Below are 16,300 nucleotides of genomic sequence, written 5' to 3'. Positions count from 1 at the left end.
TCAATACTTTATCAATTACTGGGATGATGACTGCTCAAACTGACAGTGTCTATAATAATTTAGAATATGCTATAGATCTCACTAAGTATGCAAGTGGTAGGAATCACTGTAGATGTGATAGAAAGTAGTAGATACATCCTTGTCAAGTATAGTAAGAATGATTGTTATCTGGGCCAACAAAAACTGTCAAATATTTCATCAATAAGTTCGTTCTATTTACCGAATGCCAAACATCATGCAGATCTCATTTCTTTTTTTAACTTGTGTGTGTGCACACATATGCATGCAAGTACTCAAAACAAACTTGGGGCCTCAAAAATGCAGAGCCAGCACTCTGGCTCAGCACAACTGAACAATACTCCCGGCACTGCCTCCACTGATTAACTTGGAAACTACCTACAGAGTAATACCATTGTCCCTATTTCACTTGTAAGAAAACTGAGGTCAAGAAAGATTAATTATTCACAGTCACAGAGTTAGTAACATGGCTGAATTGAACCTCACATACCTTTCTATACTAGAGGTAAATGGATATAATTCTCCACAAGGCAGTGCAGATCAAGATGCCATGCTGAGTGTCTTGCTGAGCATCCGCTTAAACATCAACCAGAGCTCTAGCCACAGGCCAGGTATACAGTGCTCTAACAGAGTTGCAGCCCAAATAGCTGCCTGCATGAGCCTTACCTGGAACAGGTTAGGGACTGGCCACAACTTTAACTGGGGAGGTGTGTCATGTAGGAATCACATCGAATGCTATGAGAACTTTTGGCAGAGAACCTATTCTAGTAGGAATTACAAGTAGGGTGGTAGTTATTAAACGCTTCTTAATTATGGTTCCTCCTAGCTCATAACTCTGAATTCTCATCATCCTTTTTTGTTTACTTAATCTCTATTTACCTCTTGTCCAAGTACTTCCTTTCACAACACAAATCATTTTCATTTCTCATTTAGAATATTATTGGACTGTACTGTCTTATACAATAGCTACCAGGCAAACATAGTTAGTCTAAACTAAATGTTGCAAATACAAAATATACACAGAAGTTTGAGTAATGATATAAAAATGCAGACTATTTCACTGATAATTTTATACTGTTTATATGTTGAATGTTTTGATATTTGTGACTAAGTATGTATATTATGTTTTACTTATTTTTAACTGATTCATGAAAATATACAACTATCTATGGGGTACAAGTGATGCTTAAGTCAAATTAAACCTATCTATCTATTAATTACCCACTGTTTATGATAGCAGCATTCAAACTTGTTTCTTCTTGAAATATACAATAGTACATGATTATCAACTAGTCAACCTGCCATGTAATGACCGCCAGTACTTGGCACTCCTTACTCCTAACAGTAATTTAGTCTTCACAATCTACCTTACACACCCCACCCTCCTACTTCTCCCAGTCCCTGATAACCATCACTGGGCTCTCAACTTCTACTAGCCATTTACATCACACACACACATACACACACAAACAGAGTGAGATCAAGCTTTTTGTGTGTGTGTGCCTGCCATATTTCACTTACTATAACGATGTCTAGGTCCATCTATACTGTTGCAGATGACAGGATTCATTCTTTCCATAGGTGAACAGCACCCATTGTGCATGTGTACATTTGTTTATCTATTAATTGGCTGATGGACACTGAGGTTGATTTTAATTCTTTTCTTTATCATTTACCTAGTTTACTTTTTAAACAAAACTCCTACTTAGATGGTGGCTTTATGTTTTACTGGTTAGTGTTATGGGAGCATGAACATTGCCTAAAGTATAAAGCCCACATTCTTCACAGGTCTATAGTGTCCTCCATGGTCCAGTATAATGCTATGCTCACTTTACGTGGGATTTTGGCAGCCACTGTGCCAACTCACATCTATTTTACATCATCTCTCTCCTATGCCTGCCTGTGTACATTTTCTTCCTGATCTGCCTGACTTTCTCTGCTGACCTCTCACTCATTCTTCAAGACTAACTGCATTCCTACACTGCAGGAGTATCTCCAGCATTTCTTCAGGCAGAGCACAAGTCCTCCTCCATGAGCTAGCAATATCAGTCACAATTACACTCACATGATAGTCTTTTCAACCTCTTTGTCTCCATCACTCCCTACAAGGCCATGAAAGGAGAATGTGGTATTTAAATCCCCATTGTTGGGCTGGTGAGATGGCTCAGCCAGCAAAGCACCTGGGACCCATGTGGTAGAATCAAATCAAAAGTTTTTTTTCCTGATATCTATGTCTGTGCTGTGACATATATGTCCCCTCCTAAAGAGAAGTGTAATCTAGAAAACTGGAACTGAGAATTGGGCCCATTGCTGTAACAAAGCCAACTATGTGATTCTTAGGCTTTAAAGTCAGTCTGTTGGTGGAATGTGGGAAAGTTTGTAGGCTAGAAAACTCCTGGACTACCATAAGTAGAGCATAATAGACTATTGTGGTGGAAACTTGGAAGACAAAAGTACTTTGAAAAAACAAAAGTGATAAAAACCAAAACCAACAAGTAGCGGAGGGCTGACTCTAACATTTCCAGGAGCTGGGCTATGTGCTGATATTGTGACATCATAGAAAAAGAGTCTGACTGTTTTCTTCCCACACCTTGAGAACTTGGTTGATGCTAAATTTACAGACATTATACGTAATTTGTTTGGTGGAGGTTATTTCAAGACAGGACGGCATTTGAGCTGTGGAATGGTTACTGCTCACTGCTCTCAAGCAGTGAGAGAGAGCAAAGAGTGGAGAAGGGAGAACATGAAACTTGGGAAAGTGAGAAAGTTTAAAGTTTTAGGTAAGAGAGTGCAGATGACAAAGCATCAATGCCAGGTGAAAAGTTTAGTGTTATTAAAGAGAAGCCTGGTGTACTGGTTAGATTTTATAGTCAACTTGGCAAAACCTGGAATGAGACCCTCAACTGAAGAACTGCCTCTTAGACTGGTCCATGGGCATGTCAGGGGGACACTTCCTTGACTGCTAATTGATGAAGGAGAATACAGCCCACTGAGGACAATGCATCCTTAGGCAGGCGATACTGGACTATATAAGCTAGATGAGCATGAGATAGAAAGCTAGGAGTAAGTGCCATTCCTCCAGGGTGTCTACTCATCTTACCTGGAGTTCTTGCCCTGACTTCCCTCAATGATGGGATGTAACCTGAAAGTTAAGCTGAAATAAACCCCTTCTTTTCTTAAAAAAAAAAAAAAAAAAGTAATTAAAAATATTTATTGCCTAGGGCTCACTGTGACAGTATTCAACTCACAGAACTAAATGGATGAACCCTGAAAACTGTTGGGGGATGCGCAGACATTTATATAATTTCATTAACACAAAAACATTAATGTCAACCAGCCAATACAATCCAATTCTCAGCAGGTTAGAAAGCATGAGCTGTGGCTGTTATCACTCAGATGGTAGAAGGAACGATGGACTGAGCTCAGGAGTTTGAGGCCAGTCTGGGCAACAAAAGGAGGCCCTGTCTCAAACATCAAAATGCAGCACCTTGAAGACTGACTACACACAACCCAGGTTAAATATTTAAATAATTCTTTTCATACTTACAGATTTCCCTTCTGCCCAAATGACAGCTCCAACTCCAGTTTTATGATCCTCTGAAAGATAGGATGTTTATCTCAGTAAAAATCAATGCTGTCAGTTTCATGAGTCCATTCTTTCCAAATCATAAAAACACATTTACTGCAGCATACATCATACCTACCCACACAAAATTCTTGAGATAAATTCTTCTAGGTATAGAATATGGGAATGAGGTACCAACTAATGAGACAAGGCAGGGCTACCATTGACCCTCACACACAGTGTCCCTGTGACAACCTCTCAAGAGGCAGTGGCACATTCAACCCAAGCTGTAGCGGGAACAGACTAGCATCACTGACTCTGGCCTAATAAGTCAGGATCTAAATGGCCACTTCTAACATATGAAGAAGCTGAATGAATAGAAAGTTTCTGAAAGAATGGATTTAGTGGAATAAAATCAAAATTGTCCTTTTCTAACTTTTTAAACACTCTAATCATGGAAAACTGACTTTACCCAAGGCCATTTATATTGCTGAGGGTTGAGTATAACAACTGTATCCCCCTGCAAGTTCCTTCAAGGTACGTTCTCCCATCAAAGTGCATTTAAATATCTACTTTTCCATTATAGACAATAGAGAGAAGTTCTGCCACTGTTGTATTAAACATTAGGGATGGATGCCTTAAAGTTAACATAATAAAATCATAATTATGCAATAAAATTTCTTATTTCCAATAGAAGCACAATTAGGTTTTCAAAGTTATAGTACAAAATATGTATTTTCTAGTAAGCATTCTTTTATACATGATCTCATTTTTACCAACCAGTAGTTTTATATGGAATTCATTAAAATTGAGTTCTCCTAAGCCAACCTAGCTGCCTTTTGACCATCTCTTTCTAACATTAAGAACTTCTTAAAAATGATTTTTATTTTTTGAGTGCTGCATGACTGTTGAGTCATGAAGGGAATGGCAAGCCTGTCCTCAATCAGCTAACGGCTGAATGGGGCATGGCAGGGATGAGGAAGTTGTGCTAAGAAGAGTTAACTATGACACTAGGGAGTATATGGTGATGATTAGGTATCAAAATTCCCTTCTTTCTTAGACCTTTATAGTTTAATTCAGGGGAATAATATAAGTTAATGCTTTATGTTCATTTCTAAAGCAGTGGTGGAAATTATAACCAAAAAGTTATAATTACCCTCAAAATCAAAACCTAAGCAAAGCTGTACTTAATACATGCATAAATAAAAAGCAAACCAAACAGAAACTCTCCTGCACCAATACCTTTCTTACACTAGGACTTTGGACTTGGGAGCTGCCCCCTCCATCGGCAGCACTTCTGCTTCTTTGCAAGGGCTAACGTGCAAGAACCTTCACCACCTCTTTTTGACAGAGGTGACCTTGGGTTTTCAGTTTTGAGATGGATCTTGCTGGGTAACTCAGGCTGGCCTTGAACTTGCAGTCTTCCTGCCTCAGCTTCCTGAGTGCTGGGATTAAATGTATGTACCATATCTATAATAAAATTATCCCTGATAATCTGATTTTTCTTTAGGGGCTTTATTCTGCAGTTTTGAAGGAAAGGCCAATTTATGATCATAGAACAGTTCCCTGAGGCTTGTTGATGCCTGTAGCCTGAGAATTCTATAATCTATTGTTCATGCCTACAGGCACATCTATTTCTTCTTTAATTTTTAACATTTTACTTGTGTTTATCACAGTGCACTTGTAGGAGTCAGAGGACAACTTGTAGGAGTTCTCTTCTTCCATAGCATGTGGAACTTGGGCTGCAACTCAAGCTGTCAGGCTTGGCAAAGGTCCTTGATGCTCCAAGCCAGATAGCTGGACCCTGGGCATGTCAGTTTTTGTTAAAGTTCTATGCTAACATTGGTCTTGATCTAAATGTGCTTCACAGAACACTTATCAAAATTACTGAGTGTCTGATAAAAAGGCTGACTCCTGTTTCTGGTGAAGATTCCTGTTCAATCAGAAGAAAGCAGCCAGAGCCAGGGACTTGCACTGTCCACAGCTGCCTTCTGATGCCACTGACTCACAGAGCAAATTAGAACTGCTTTTTTGGGGGGTTACTCCTGCCTACTTTTATCTTCAACACCATGTCTACAGAGCACTGCCCAGCCAGAATGGGTAGTACCTGCTGAAATATGTACCACCTTATACTCTTTTTTGTTTGTTTGTTTTTTGGTTTTTCAAGACGGTTTCTCTGTATTGTTTTGGAGCCTGTCCTGGCACTCACTCTGTTGACCAGGCTGGTCTCAAACTCACAGAGATCTGCCTGCCTCTGCCTCCCCAGGGCTGGGGCTAAAGGTGTACGGCACCAAAGCCTGGCTTGCCATCTTATACTCCTATCATCCCTGAATTCTAAATTCCTTTACACTTGCCCCAAGGGCTTTAATAATTATGAACTCGGTGTATATGTATGTGTGTATGAAGTGTGCGCCTGTGGAGGCAACACGCTGACATTGGGTGTTGTACAACACTTTTTTTTTAACTTATTTAGGAGTAAGTTCTCACTGGAACTTACTGATTGGCTGCACTATCTGGCCAATGGGCCCACACAACCTTGTTTTAGCATCACTCCTGGGATTATATACTTATACCACAGCCTGCCTTTTAGGTGTGTGCTGGGAATCAAACTCAGGCGTGCATGCTTGCACAGCAAGTGCTTTACCTGCTGAGCTACTTCCCCAGCCCCTGAATATGAAAAGATTCCCCCATTTAATAAACACTCTTTAGTTTGCAGGGAAAATGGTAATTATGCCAGTTCTCCCTTGAAGAGCTCACATGGGTGAGTGACAGTCAAGTTTCATCTTAACTAGAGTTGAGGTCCAGAACCTTCCCCTGCAAAAAGATCCACTGTCAAAAACTTTTCCTCGAAAAACCTTTTAAATCAAATGTACCAGCATGGATTTATACATAAAACTGAATAGTAAGTGAACACATGTATAATTCAAAATATAATTTATAGTAGAGTATATAAACTCTACAATACAAATCAGACTTTGATTATCAACCCTGCTGAATATCAGAACACCTTGCAGAACTTCTAAAGACACAGGCTGTACCCAGTTGAGTAGGTCTGGGTGGGTTTGAACATCTGTACCTTTTAAGGTTTCCATGGAGATTCTGTACATTGTTGGTTGAGATCCTCCATTCCGCTTACTCGACCTGTGGTCTTTTAAAGACCAGTGCCATCTGTACAGGCCTTTCTGATTTTCCTTCTCTTCTCCTCTTTTCTTGGGATAATTAAAAGTTTCTGGACAAGGGATGTAGCTCAGTTGGTGCTTGCCTAGCGTGCATGAGGCCCTAGGTTCTTTCATCTTCAGCACTGCACAAATCAGGTCCAGGAGGTACATGCTTGTAATTCCAACACGTGAGAGGTGGAGGTAGGAGGGTCAGAAGTTCAAGGTCATCCTCAGCTACATAGGGAGCTTGGACTGCATAGGACCCTATCTAATAAATAAATAAATGAACAAATAAATAAGTCCTGCGATAGCATATGTCCCAAATAAGTCTTACTTTACCGTTTTTCCTATTCGGGTTTTCCCTGCTTACTTCAAAGTTGAATTTTAAAAAGTGGTAATTCTACACTGAAAAACTTTATATTAGGTGAGATATGAAAATAATGTTCAGATGCTACATTTTATACATGTACAACAGAGTAAAGACTGCTTAACTTGCTGACAGAAACATACAACCAGAAAACTTTTTAACAGCATTCTTTTAACTTGATTTTTTTTCCTTTTAAATTTGTGCTTTAAAATCCCAGAATTCTAACTTTTTATACAAATAGAATACATGGGCTGGAGAGATGGCTCAGCAGGTAAAAGCACTTGCTACTTTTTTTACAGAGGACCTGAGTTCAATTTCCAGCACCCACAAGACGGCTCACAACTAACTGTCCATGACTCCAGTTCCATAGGATCAAGCACCCTCTTCTGGGCTCTGAGGGCACCAGGCACAATGTGGTGCACAAATATACATGCAGTCAAAACATTACTACACTTCCAAAAAATTCCTAAACAAAAAGGAAAGAGGGAGAAGGAACTGGGATTGCTATATAAAAAAAGATTGTTTCTGATTTAAATTAAAAGGAGTATGAATAACAACAAAATGAGAGTTGTAGTTTTCTTTCTGTGCCATCTTTACTGAGAGACTTGTGAATAGCGGGATCATACATGTAAGAAGCAAGCAGGACTTAGGTCTCCTGGTCCTGGTTTGTAAATATAGTGCTGAATGTAAGACCACAGAATACCCAAGGGTCTAGACAACCTCTTTACAATGTTGGAACATCAATACTTCAATGTCTAAGAGTCAAGGAACTCCACCACAGACGACATGGGTGTCACTGGTAACCCAACCACTCAGCCCTCGTTTATGAACTAAGCATTGAACTCACCAGTTCGATATGCCAATAACCTGGCCTGCACCATGCAGTGCCTTGCAACTTCCTGTGGCAAACTTTGATTGTGAATTTCATTAATCTGTTCTGGATTGCTACAGTAGAATCCGAAGTGTTTCAAGTTGGGCACACTGGAAGCTACTGTGGCCAAAAGTAGAATCAGGTCTTTCATGTTTTGCCTTAGATCGCTAAAATAGGGGTTTTCACACAGGTTCTCCAGACCTATAGTCATCAGTATCTGCTTATGCATTTCTTCATTTGAAACCAAAAATAACATTTCATACTCTTTTATTCTTTCTTGTTTACACTCAGAATAAAAGTCAGTGTCAGCACCCGACAGTGCTTTTGCAGTTTTTTGGATAAAGTCACATTTGTAAGAGGTTTCCTCTACGAACTGTACCATATAACACACCAGTGGCTGGAGTAAGACACACACGTGGGCCCGGCTGTTTGACTTCAATCGTTCTGCTGCTTTGGCATCTAGCTTTGCATCTTCAGAACTAGAAGCCTCGGTGAGCAAACTTATTTCTGGGTCAGAAGGCCAGTAAGAAATTCGGTTAACTCCAGCTAAAATATAAAAATATAAAATGTCATTGTTTTGATATGAGCTGAATAGAGGTTTTCCATCTAAATCCAAAACAAACCAAACAAACATCTACACTGTCACTTAACACAATGTGAGGGTTAGCAAACAAATACCCACAGTCCAAAATGGGTCTATGGCTAGTCTTTTTTCAGATAATAGGTTAAATATGAGCTTTACAAAAGAATATTCTATATCACATGATATCATTAGAAATTAAAATTTCAGTGTTCAGCTGGGCTGTGGTGTGCACACCTTTAATCCCAGCAGAGGCAGAGGCAGGTGGATCTCTGAGTTCCAGGCCAGCCTGGTCTCAGCATGAGTTCTAGGACATCCAGGACTGTTACACAGAGAAACCCTGTCTTGAAAAAACAAAACAAACAAACATTTCAGTGTTTATATTTATTCAAAGACACACCCATTCATTTACGTATGTACCGAGTACCCGTGGCTGTCATGTCAGAGCTGACTAGCACAGTAGAAACTATACACTACCTATAAAACCTACAGTATTTGTTCTCTGGCTGTTTCAGGAGATTGTCCACCAACCCTTAACAAAGCCCAAGTGGCATTTGTAGAGCTCCCAGCTTTGCTAAGTGTGGCTGCAAGCTCAGCCTGAGTGTTACACACCAAGGTTTTCCATGTCATCATGGTTGCCTCTGGAAATGTTACAGCCAATACTTGGTAAAGCTCAGAGGTTTGTATCTAATTATAAATAGTATATTTATGAACTAAAAATGTTCCTGTTTTGGATTCAGAATTCTTCTGAAAAGTCATATTCTAAAGAGAGAGGGAGAATGTTCATATTTTAGTGCAGCATTCTTTGAACTAAAACTGCAGACAATCAAGATAGGGGACTAAATATTGTGACTCTTCATCCAGACAAGCAAGACAGGGAACACATGATGGGACCTTTTGTAGTTATCATGCATGTCCATCAAGAAGTTTCTATTTTAAAAAGTGTTGCTTTCATTTTCTTTAACCTTGGTTTTGTTAACTAGTTTTAAATTAGCATTCCAAGCAACGAGTTTCATGATGGTAGTTTTTACCCACTCTGTACTTGTTGACCATAAAGAATTTTTAACAGAAAAATATTTGTAGATGAAGATAGAGTGATGAGAAGGGCATCACCCATCTTTTAAAAGCCTATAAGTCAAAGAGAAAACAACTTGAACATTTTTCACTCAATGACAAAAGAAAGTTACAGAAACATAATTAGCTCATTAAATAAAAGTACATACTGACAAGAAAAATAAGACCTTAAGAGAAACAAAAGCTATGTATAGACAACTTGTAAAAGAAACATAACTAGCTAGCAAACATGAAAAAGTAAGGTGAATAAAATTGTTATGCAAGCATCAAATGTCTGTTAATCATGAATAGTTTACAAAAGAAAAATTTCTGCTGTACCTTGCGTGATTTCAGCTCAACAAGATTTAAAAGGTTTTGCTTATTCATGTGCATGTGCAATAAGATTTATTTTGTGAGTCTGATTGAGTTCTAGCCCATGGAGGTCAGAAGAGGGTGTGGATTCCCTGGAGCTAGAGGTACAGGCAGCTGTGTGCCACCTGACCTGGCTGTTGGGAACCCAAACTTGGAGCCCACAAGAAGAGGAAGTACTCACAACCACTGAACAGCAGTAGAAAACCTAAGACACATTCAGAAAGCAGGTCAGTTCACATTGAACTCAGTCACTTAGGTGGTCCTTAAAACAACCCCCATACTCTGATTCGTAGCAATTACTTTATATACTTATATATTGGTAACAATTACTTCAGCTCTGATTCACGTAGAACACTAACATGAGGTACATTTGGCCGAAGGCTAATGAAACAGATGGCTTTTCTTATTTTTTATGTGTTCTGTTCTACAATATTTCTATTTTCACCAAAAGACTACCAGTCTTCTGAAACTCTCCATAGAAGCCCTGACAGATCACCACAATCCAGCCAACACTACTCCACAAGAATACCTTTCCAATTCAAATGCCCAACCTTGCTTTATGCCTCCATTATTATTCATGTTGCTATCTTGGCTAGCAACATGAGGACCTCTGTTCTACACCCAACCCACTGTAGTGGTTCTAATGGGAAATGTCTCCTTTGGGCTTGCATATTTGAAGCCTGCACCTGGTTGGTGACACTGTCTGGGGAGGCTATAGAACCTTTAGGGGGTACAGCCTATGGAGGATCTAACTCACTGGGGGAGGCTTGGGCAGTTTGTAAACTTACCACACTTCCTATTCTCTCTCAACTTCCTGTTGTCACGCCTCCCCCGCCATTTATGGACTCTAAGGCTCTGGAACCACAAGCCCAAATAAACTTGTCCATAAGTTGCTTTTGGTCATAGTACTTTATCATAGAAATGGAAAAGTAACTAATACACCCATGAAGAGTCAGCTTGTGCCGCACCCTTCACAACACAGCTTCCAGACTATGAGCTTATGTGTCATTTATAGCCTATGTCACTTATTTGACATCAAATAACTCCTGAGGGAAAGGGCTGGAAGTCACATTTGTTGTCTTCATTCTTCTAGAGCTACCAGGTACCTATATGTAAGATATATTCTTTAAAATTATAACAATCATCTGCATATTTACCTACCTATAAAATAGAATCAGAAGCAGTTAGGTATCTACACATTAAAATTTTGTGTGACCCTTTCAAGGTTTATAGTAATCTTTGAGGGTGTGCTGGCTAGTTTTTGTCAATTATACACAAACTTATACATATTTGGGAAAAAGGAATCTCGAGATATTGAGGAACTGCCTCCATCTGATTGTCCTGTGGGCAGGTTTGTGGGGCATTTCTTATTAATAACTGGTGTGTGGTGGTGCCATCCCCAGGCCTGAGTTGTACAGGAAAGCAGGCAGAGCAAGCCACAGAGAACAAGCCAATAAGCAGTTCCTGAACTGAGTTCCTGCCTGACTTCCCTTAATGAATGAACAACTTTGAAAGCCAAATAAACCCTTTCCTTCTCAAGTTTGGTTTTGCTCATGGTGTTTACCAGAGCAACAAAAAAGAAACTAGGATAGAGAGACAGCTGCCCAGCCAGAGCCTACAACTCCCACAACGAAATGAACAGAAAGATTGTACGTGGCTTTCAGATCAGTTTTTGTTCTGTGGTCCTGGGAAAAACCAGGGCCTCCCCATGCTAGGGAAGCACTCCCCCAAAGCTACAGTCCCCAGCTGGTCTCCTCCAGGCAGGACCTTTAAGAAGCAGACATGCCTTTTCTGGATGCAGAGGACTCAAGTGAGGCCCCAGGATGCCGAAAGCAGGGAGAAGAATGATGCCTAACCCCACAAACCAACCATGTCAACAAAACTGTCTGCTGGGCCTGACAACTGTAGTTGTCTTCAGCCGCTGAAATTCTGGGGTTCCTTTGTAAACTACTCAGCTTGTAATTTATCAAGGGTCATTCAGCAGCAGATCAGTAGGCAAAGCTGAGCTCAGAATCCATGCTTTCAGACTTATCCCCTTACAATGTGTAAACAGTGCTCAAACATGCATTTCTATTCCCACATTATCTGTGTATTTAGGCGATGTGTTCCCTCATGTCTGCTCTCAGATAAATGAGCTCAACTCCCAGCACCACCTATCTGTACTCACCATTCACAATCATTTTCAAACAAGCAGAACACGGTTTCCTTGAAAAATAAAGATCACAGTTTTTCAGCCTGGACCCATGCTTGATAAGAGCAATTTGCCCAGTGTGTAAGTCTTCACTAGAACAGTGAAGACCAATAATTTTCATGTTTTTCACCACCACAAGACCAGTTTTCTTCACCTAATTAAGAAATAAAATAATAAACCATTAATTATGACACTCACTACCCTTTCATGGGTAATATTTGATTTTCTAATAAGATGAAAGCTATGCTTAGTTCTTACTTAAAAAACAGTCTGCATGAAAATAGATTACTAATTAGGTCCACAAATAATTCCTGAGAGCTTCTTATTGACTTTAGATGGGAAACTTTCAAAACTAAGGCACTATTAATTAATCAGTTACACATGTGACTATTACTTTGTTACAGTGAAAGATGAGTTCATTTTAACCTAATAGAGGCATAAGCTGAGTCAGCCGACTGGTTTCTCCCACCAGCCAGGCTAGGACTATTTAACTGTAAGCTTATCATGTTTTGAGTCCTTTTAAAATAAAAATAGCTGGGCATGGACATGCCTTTAACCCCAGCACATGGAGGCAGAGGCAGGTAGATCTCTGAGTTTGAGGCCAGCCTGGTCTACAGAGTGAGTTCCAGGACATCCAGGGCTACAAGAGAAACTGCTAATTTTGCTTCTAGTTAAGGCCAAAATATCTAGTTTGAGATGGAAGTTTCCATCCCAAACGGGAAGCCCAAATTGTGTTCAGCCTGGGACTTCTAGTTACTGCAGCCCCAGCACACTGGATTTCTGGGCACCGCTCTTCTGAGCCCTGGTATGTTTCACTTCATGCACATCTTGGCAAGTTTCTATAAGACTTTAGAGGCTTACATTAAAAGATGGTAGAACAGGACCACCTTTTGCACATGACTCAGGCAGTATATTTACTAAGGTGATTCGATATTTTTTCCCCTTTGTGCTTCTCTTATACTGAAAACATCTAAGCATTCTGAGGCAAATTATTTCTAAATTATTTCTCACTCCCAGAAATAATCAGGAAGCTTATACAGACAGACATCAGAATAAAACTTTTTTCAAAATACATGTGCATATTCTCTGCATACTATGAACAACATTTGGAAGCTAAAGGCAAGAGTAACAAGGAATACCAGGTAGAATCATGGAGGACAGATTTGTCTTTCAGTCTGACTGCCTGAACTCCTGGGTCAGGGAAAAAGGACTCCGAAGAGTGGGAAGCACATTTGTGGTGGTCCACATCCTCCAGTCCCCAGGGAGTAATGCAGCTGAGATCACATGGTTGCTTGGACCCACATCGGCTACGCTATTAGGAGAAGACCATCAAGGCTGGGATCCTGGTGTTTGAAGGAAAACAGTGAACCAATCTGTAGTCTGTCCTAGAGGGAGCTATTACCTCAACCCTTAATTCTTGGGAGATGACCAAGATAAAGACCAGTTAGGCTTTGAATTCTCACTATAATAACCAAGATACACACATATGTGGGGGAACCTGCAGGGCACTGCTCAACACATCTGCGTGAAGCAGGGTTAGAAATGACGTCTGAGAATTAAAAACAAGCAGGAGAACATTACAGAGAGAACCTATGAGTTTTTCAAACAGGAAAGACATGTAGGCTTGTCAGTACACAGAGGCCTTCACGGAGAATCTGAGAAACTTCCCTGCGCATGGGAGGTCTTGCACAGGGCTTTATCTACTCCTTTGCTTCATTATTACGAGCTTTACAGCTTTTTAAAAATCACAACAATTCACCTGTTTTTTGTCAGTAGATACTCTGGCCAATTCTTCGTTATCTCCTAAGGGGCCACGGCTTTCTTCTTCGTTTTTCTGATTAAAATCAGTTTAAGAGGGAAAATGATTAATATGATGAATTATATGTGTAATGTATAATCAATATGATAAATACATTTCAGCATTTAAGGACTGGTTTCCTCTGGATCATTTTCCAAACCCCTATGAAGCTCTGACTTGACGTCTCACTTTGCTCGGGTACAGACTCAGACTATACCTAAGATAGCAGGAAGTTGGATCAACCCTTGTTTCTAATGAAGTTTTACAACCTTGAAACTTACTTGGAGGCATTTTAATCAGAATGATAATAGCCTTATCTCAATTTTCTCTATATGAATGAGGAAGTTTCATAATAGAAACTTACACATTACATTTCACTATATTAAGAAAAAAAAGTTGTGCATCAATAAAGGACTCAATTTATGTGTGTGTAAACAGAATTATAATGAGATCATATGTGGCTAATAAAGCTAAAAGGATTTTCAATTTTAGTATCTAATTACTAACAAAACTGACTTTTTGTACATTTTAATCCCCGATAATCAAGACTAACTCTCCAGACCGGAAAGATGAGCTATTATGCTATGAGTTACAAGTAACGCCATGAAGCTATTTCTCAAGTCCGAAGGCCTGTTGGATTTAACTGTGAGGACTATAGGTGGGCAATGAAATCAAACATAGACTTCTGCTTTTCCAGCGGTAAAAACTATCTATAGAGACAAGTCATACCTGAGACTTTTGCCCTTGGGCATCTACTCCTGGGAAGAGCTCCATCCAGAGGCTGAGCAGAGTGAAAAGGTTGACTTTAGAAAGCCTTGGTATTTGACCTATGAAAGAGAGGGCAAGTACTTCAGAATTTCACTAGCAATGGCAAGGGAGTTAAGCTCAAATCTACTTGTGAGATGCAAATGGATTGGCAGGTAAGGGAATCATAGCTTCATTAGCAAAAGTGGCTCATTTTCAGTGACCTTGGGTAGTTCTTTCCAAAGTTGAGTCCCTTTTTCCTCCAGGTCACCCCATGGGCAAAATAATACAACCGACACAGAAGCTCCAAAAATAAATAAAAAGGGGCAAGTCTTCGCCTCTGACGTTGTCGTAGAGCAAGGTTTTTGTTATTTTGTTTTGTTTGCGCTGTAACAAGGTATTACTTCAAAAGGAAACGGTTAGAACACGCCTGGTTTTCAACCGTAAGTCGAAACGCGAGGAAAGCATCACATGCGGTGAATTTGGAAATCAAAGCAAAGGCGCAATTTCAGACTCTTCAGCCTGGGGATACTGAGTCTAGGTCCTGCAACCAGGAGGGCAGGGCACGGCGCGTGCGTGCGCGACCCGTGAAGCCTGGGCAGTACCGCCACAGGCGCCTGGCATGAGACCAGGAGCAGCGTCGCTGAGAGAGACCGGGAGGGCAGGGAGCGGGGAAGGAGGGAAACACTAGGCTAGCAGGGCGGGACGGAGACACAGTACAAGTAGGGCGACGAGAGGATGGAAGCACAAGGCAAGCAGGGCGGGGACGGTGTGGGTAGGACGCGGAGCTGCAGGACACCAAGGGCAGGCGGGGTGCCAGGCAAGGGCAAGAGGCAGGGCGGGAGCGAAGGCGACGGGAGCAGGACCCCGCACTCACCCGTCATGCTGCCGGTCTGCGTGCCGACTGACCGCCCGGCCTCCGAGCCCTCCACACTCTGCATCTGATCTGCTTCTTTCATCCCCAGCCCAGCGGCCTCGGCCCAGGACAGCTCGTCCGGTCAGGCATGATAGACAACACCACAGCTCCCCCAGCCGCCTCCGCGGCCTGTCAACAACCGCTCGTTTTGCGCAGCAAGATGACATCTCAACATTCCCATCTCAGCATTCCGGGCACTTCCGGCGCCTGGCGTGACGTCAGAGCCGAGCGAGCGCACCGAGGTGGAGGTGGGAGTCGGAGCTGTAGGTCTCCTGAGGCTGTGTGTGTCTGTCTGTGAAGTTTGCTTGGCCGGATCGTGGGGACCGGGGTGGAGGCCTTGGACAGAGAGGGACGAACGTGGAACCTGAGTGGGCGAGGGAGGAATTGGCCATCAGAGATGGACGGATCCCAGGGGATTTAGTTGTGCTTCTTACCAAGCACAGACAAAAGTTGAGGGAAGGAGGGTGTCCCTGGAAAATCTGAGTTGTCAGCTCTTGTGGGTTTGTAAGGGGAGAGAGGAGGAGGGGAGTGGGGGAAGAAGAGAGGGAAGGGGGAGGGAGAGGCTTCTCGCGGAACCTGGAGTTCATTGATTGTTGGCTGGACTGGCCTGCAAGTCATGGAGATCCATTCTCCTATCTCAGATTTTTCACTGTAGTGATTACAGGCT

At 41.3% G+C, this 16,300-nt stretch overlaps 1 protein-coding gene across 4 annotated transcripts in view; it reads right to left on the bottom strand.

Annotated features, from left to right (window-relative positions):
• Positions 1-15,805, bottom strand: part of Cdadc1 (cytidine and dCMP deaminase domain containing 1) — a 35,829-nt gene extending 20,024 nt beyond the window's left edge. For 2 of the 4 annotated variants that reach the window (XM_051195588.1, XM_051195591.1), the window contains exons 1-6: positions 15,595-15,803; positions 14,703-14,800; positions 13,935-14,009; positions 12,152-12,329; positions 7,956-8,525; positions 3,566-3,615 (exon numbers count right to left, since the gene is read on the bottom strand). In XM_051195588.1, the coding sequence (XP_051051545.1) occupies positions 3,566-3,615; positions 7,956-8,525; positions 12,152-12,329; positions 13,935-14,009; positions 14,703-14,800; positions 15,595-15,676 (1,053 nt within the window). In that variant the 5' untranslated portion in view covers positions 15,677-15,803. Of the gene's footprint in view, positions 1-3,565; positions 3,616-7,955; positions 8,526-12,151; positions 12,330-13,934; positions 14,010-14,702; positions 14,801-15,594 lie in introns of all 4 variants that reach the window. The other 2 variants (XM_051195587.1, XM_051195590.1) reach the window with 2 other exon arrangements.
• Positions 15,806-16,300: the final 495 nt, after the last annotated feature.

This window comes from Phodopus roborovskii, unplaced genomic scaffold (genome assembly GCF_943737965.1).
Source record: "Phodopus roborovskii unplaced genomic scaffold, PHOROB, whole genome shotgun sequence".
Classification (NCBI taxonomy): Eukaryota; Metazoa; Chordata; class Mammalia; order Rodentia; family Cricetidae; genus Phodopus; species Phodopus roborovskii.
The sequence above is the reverse complement of the archived record's forward strand: the minus strand, read 5'-3'. Positions and strand labels throughout refer to the sequence as shown.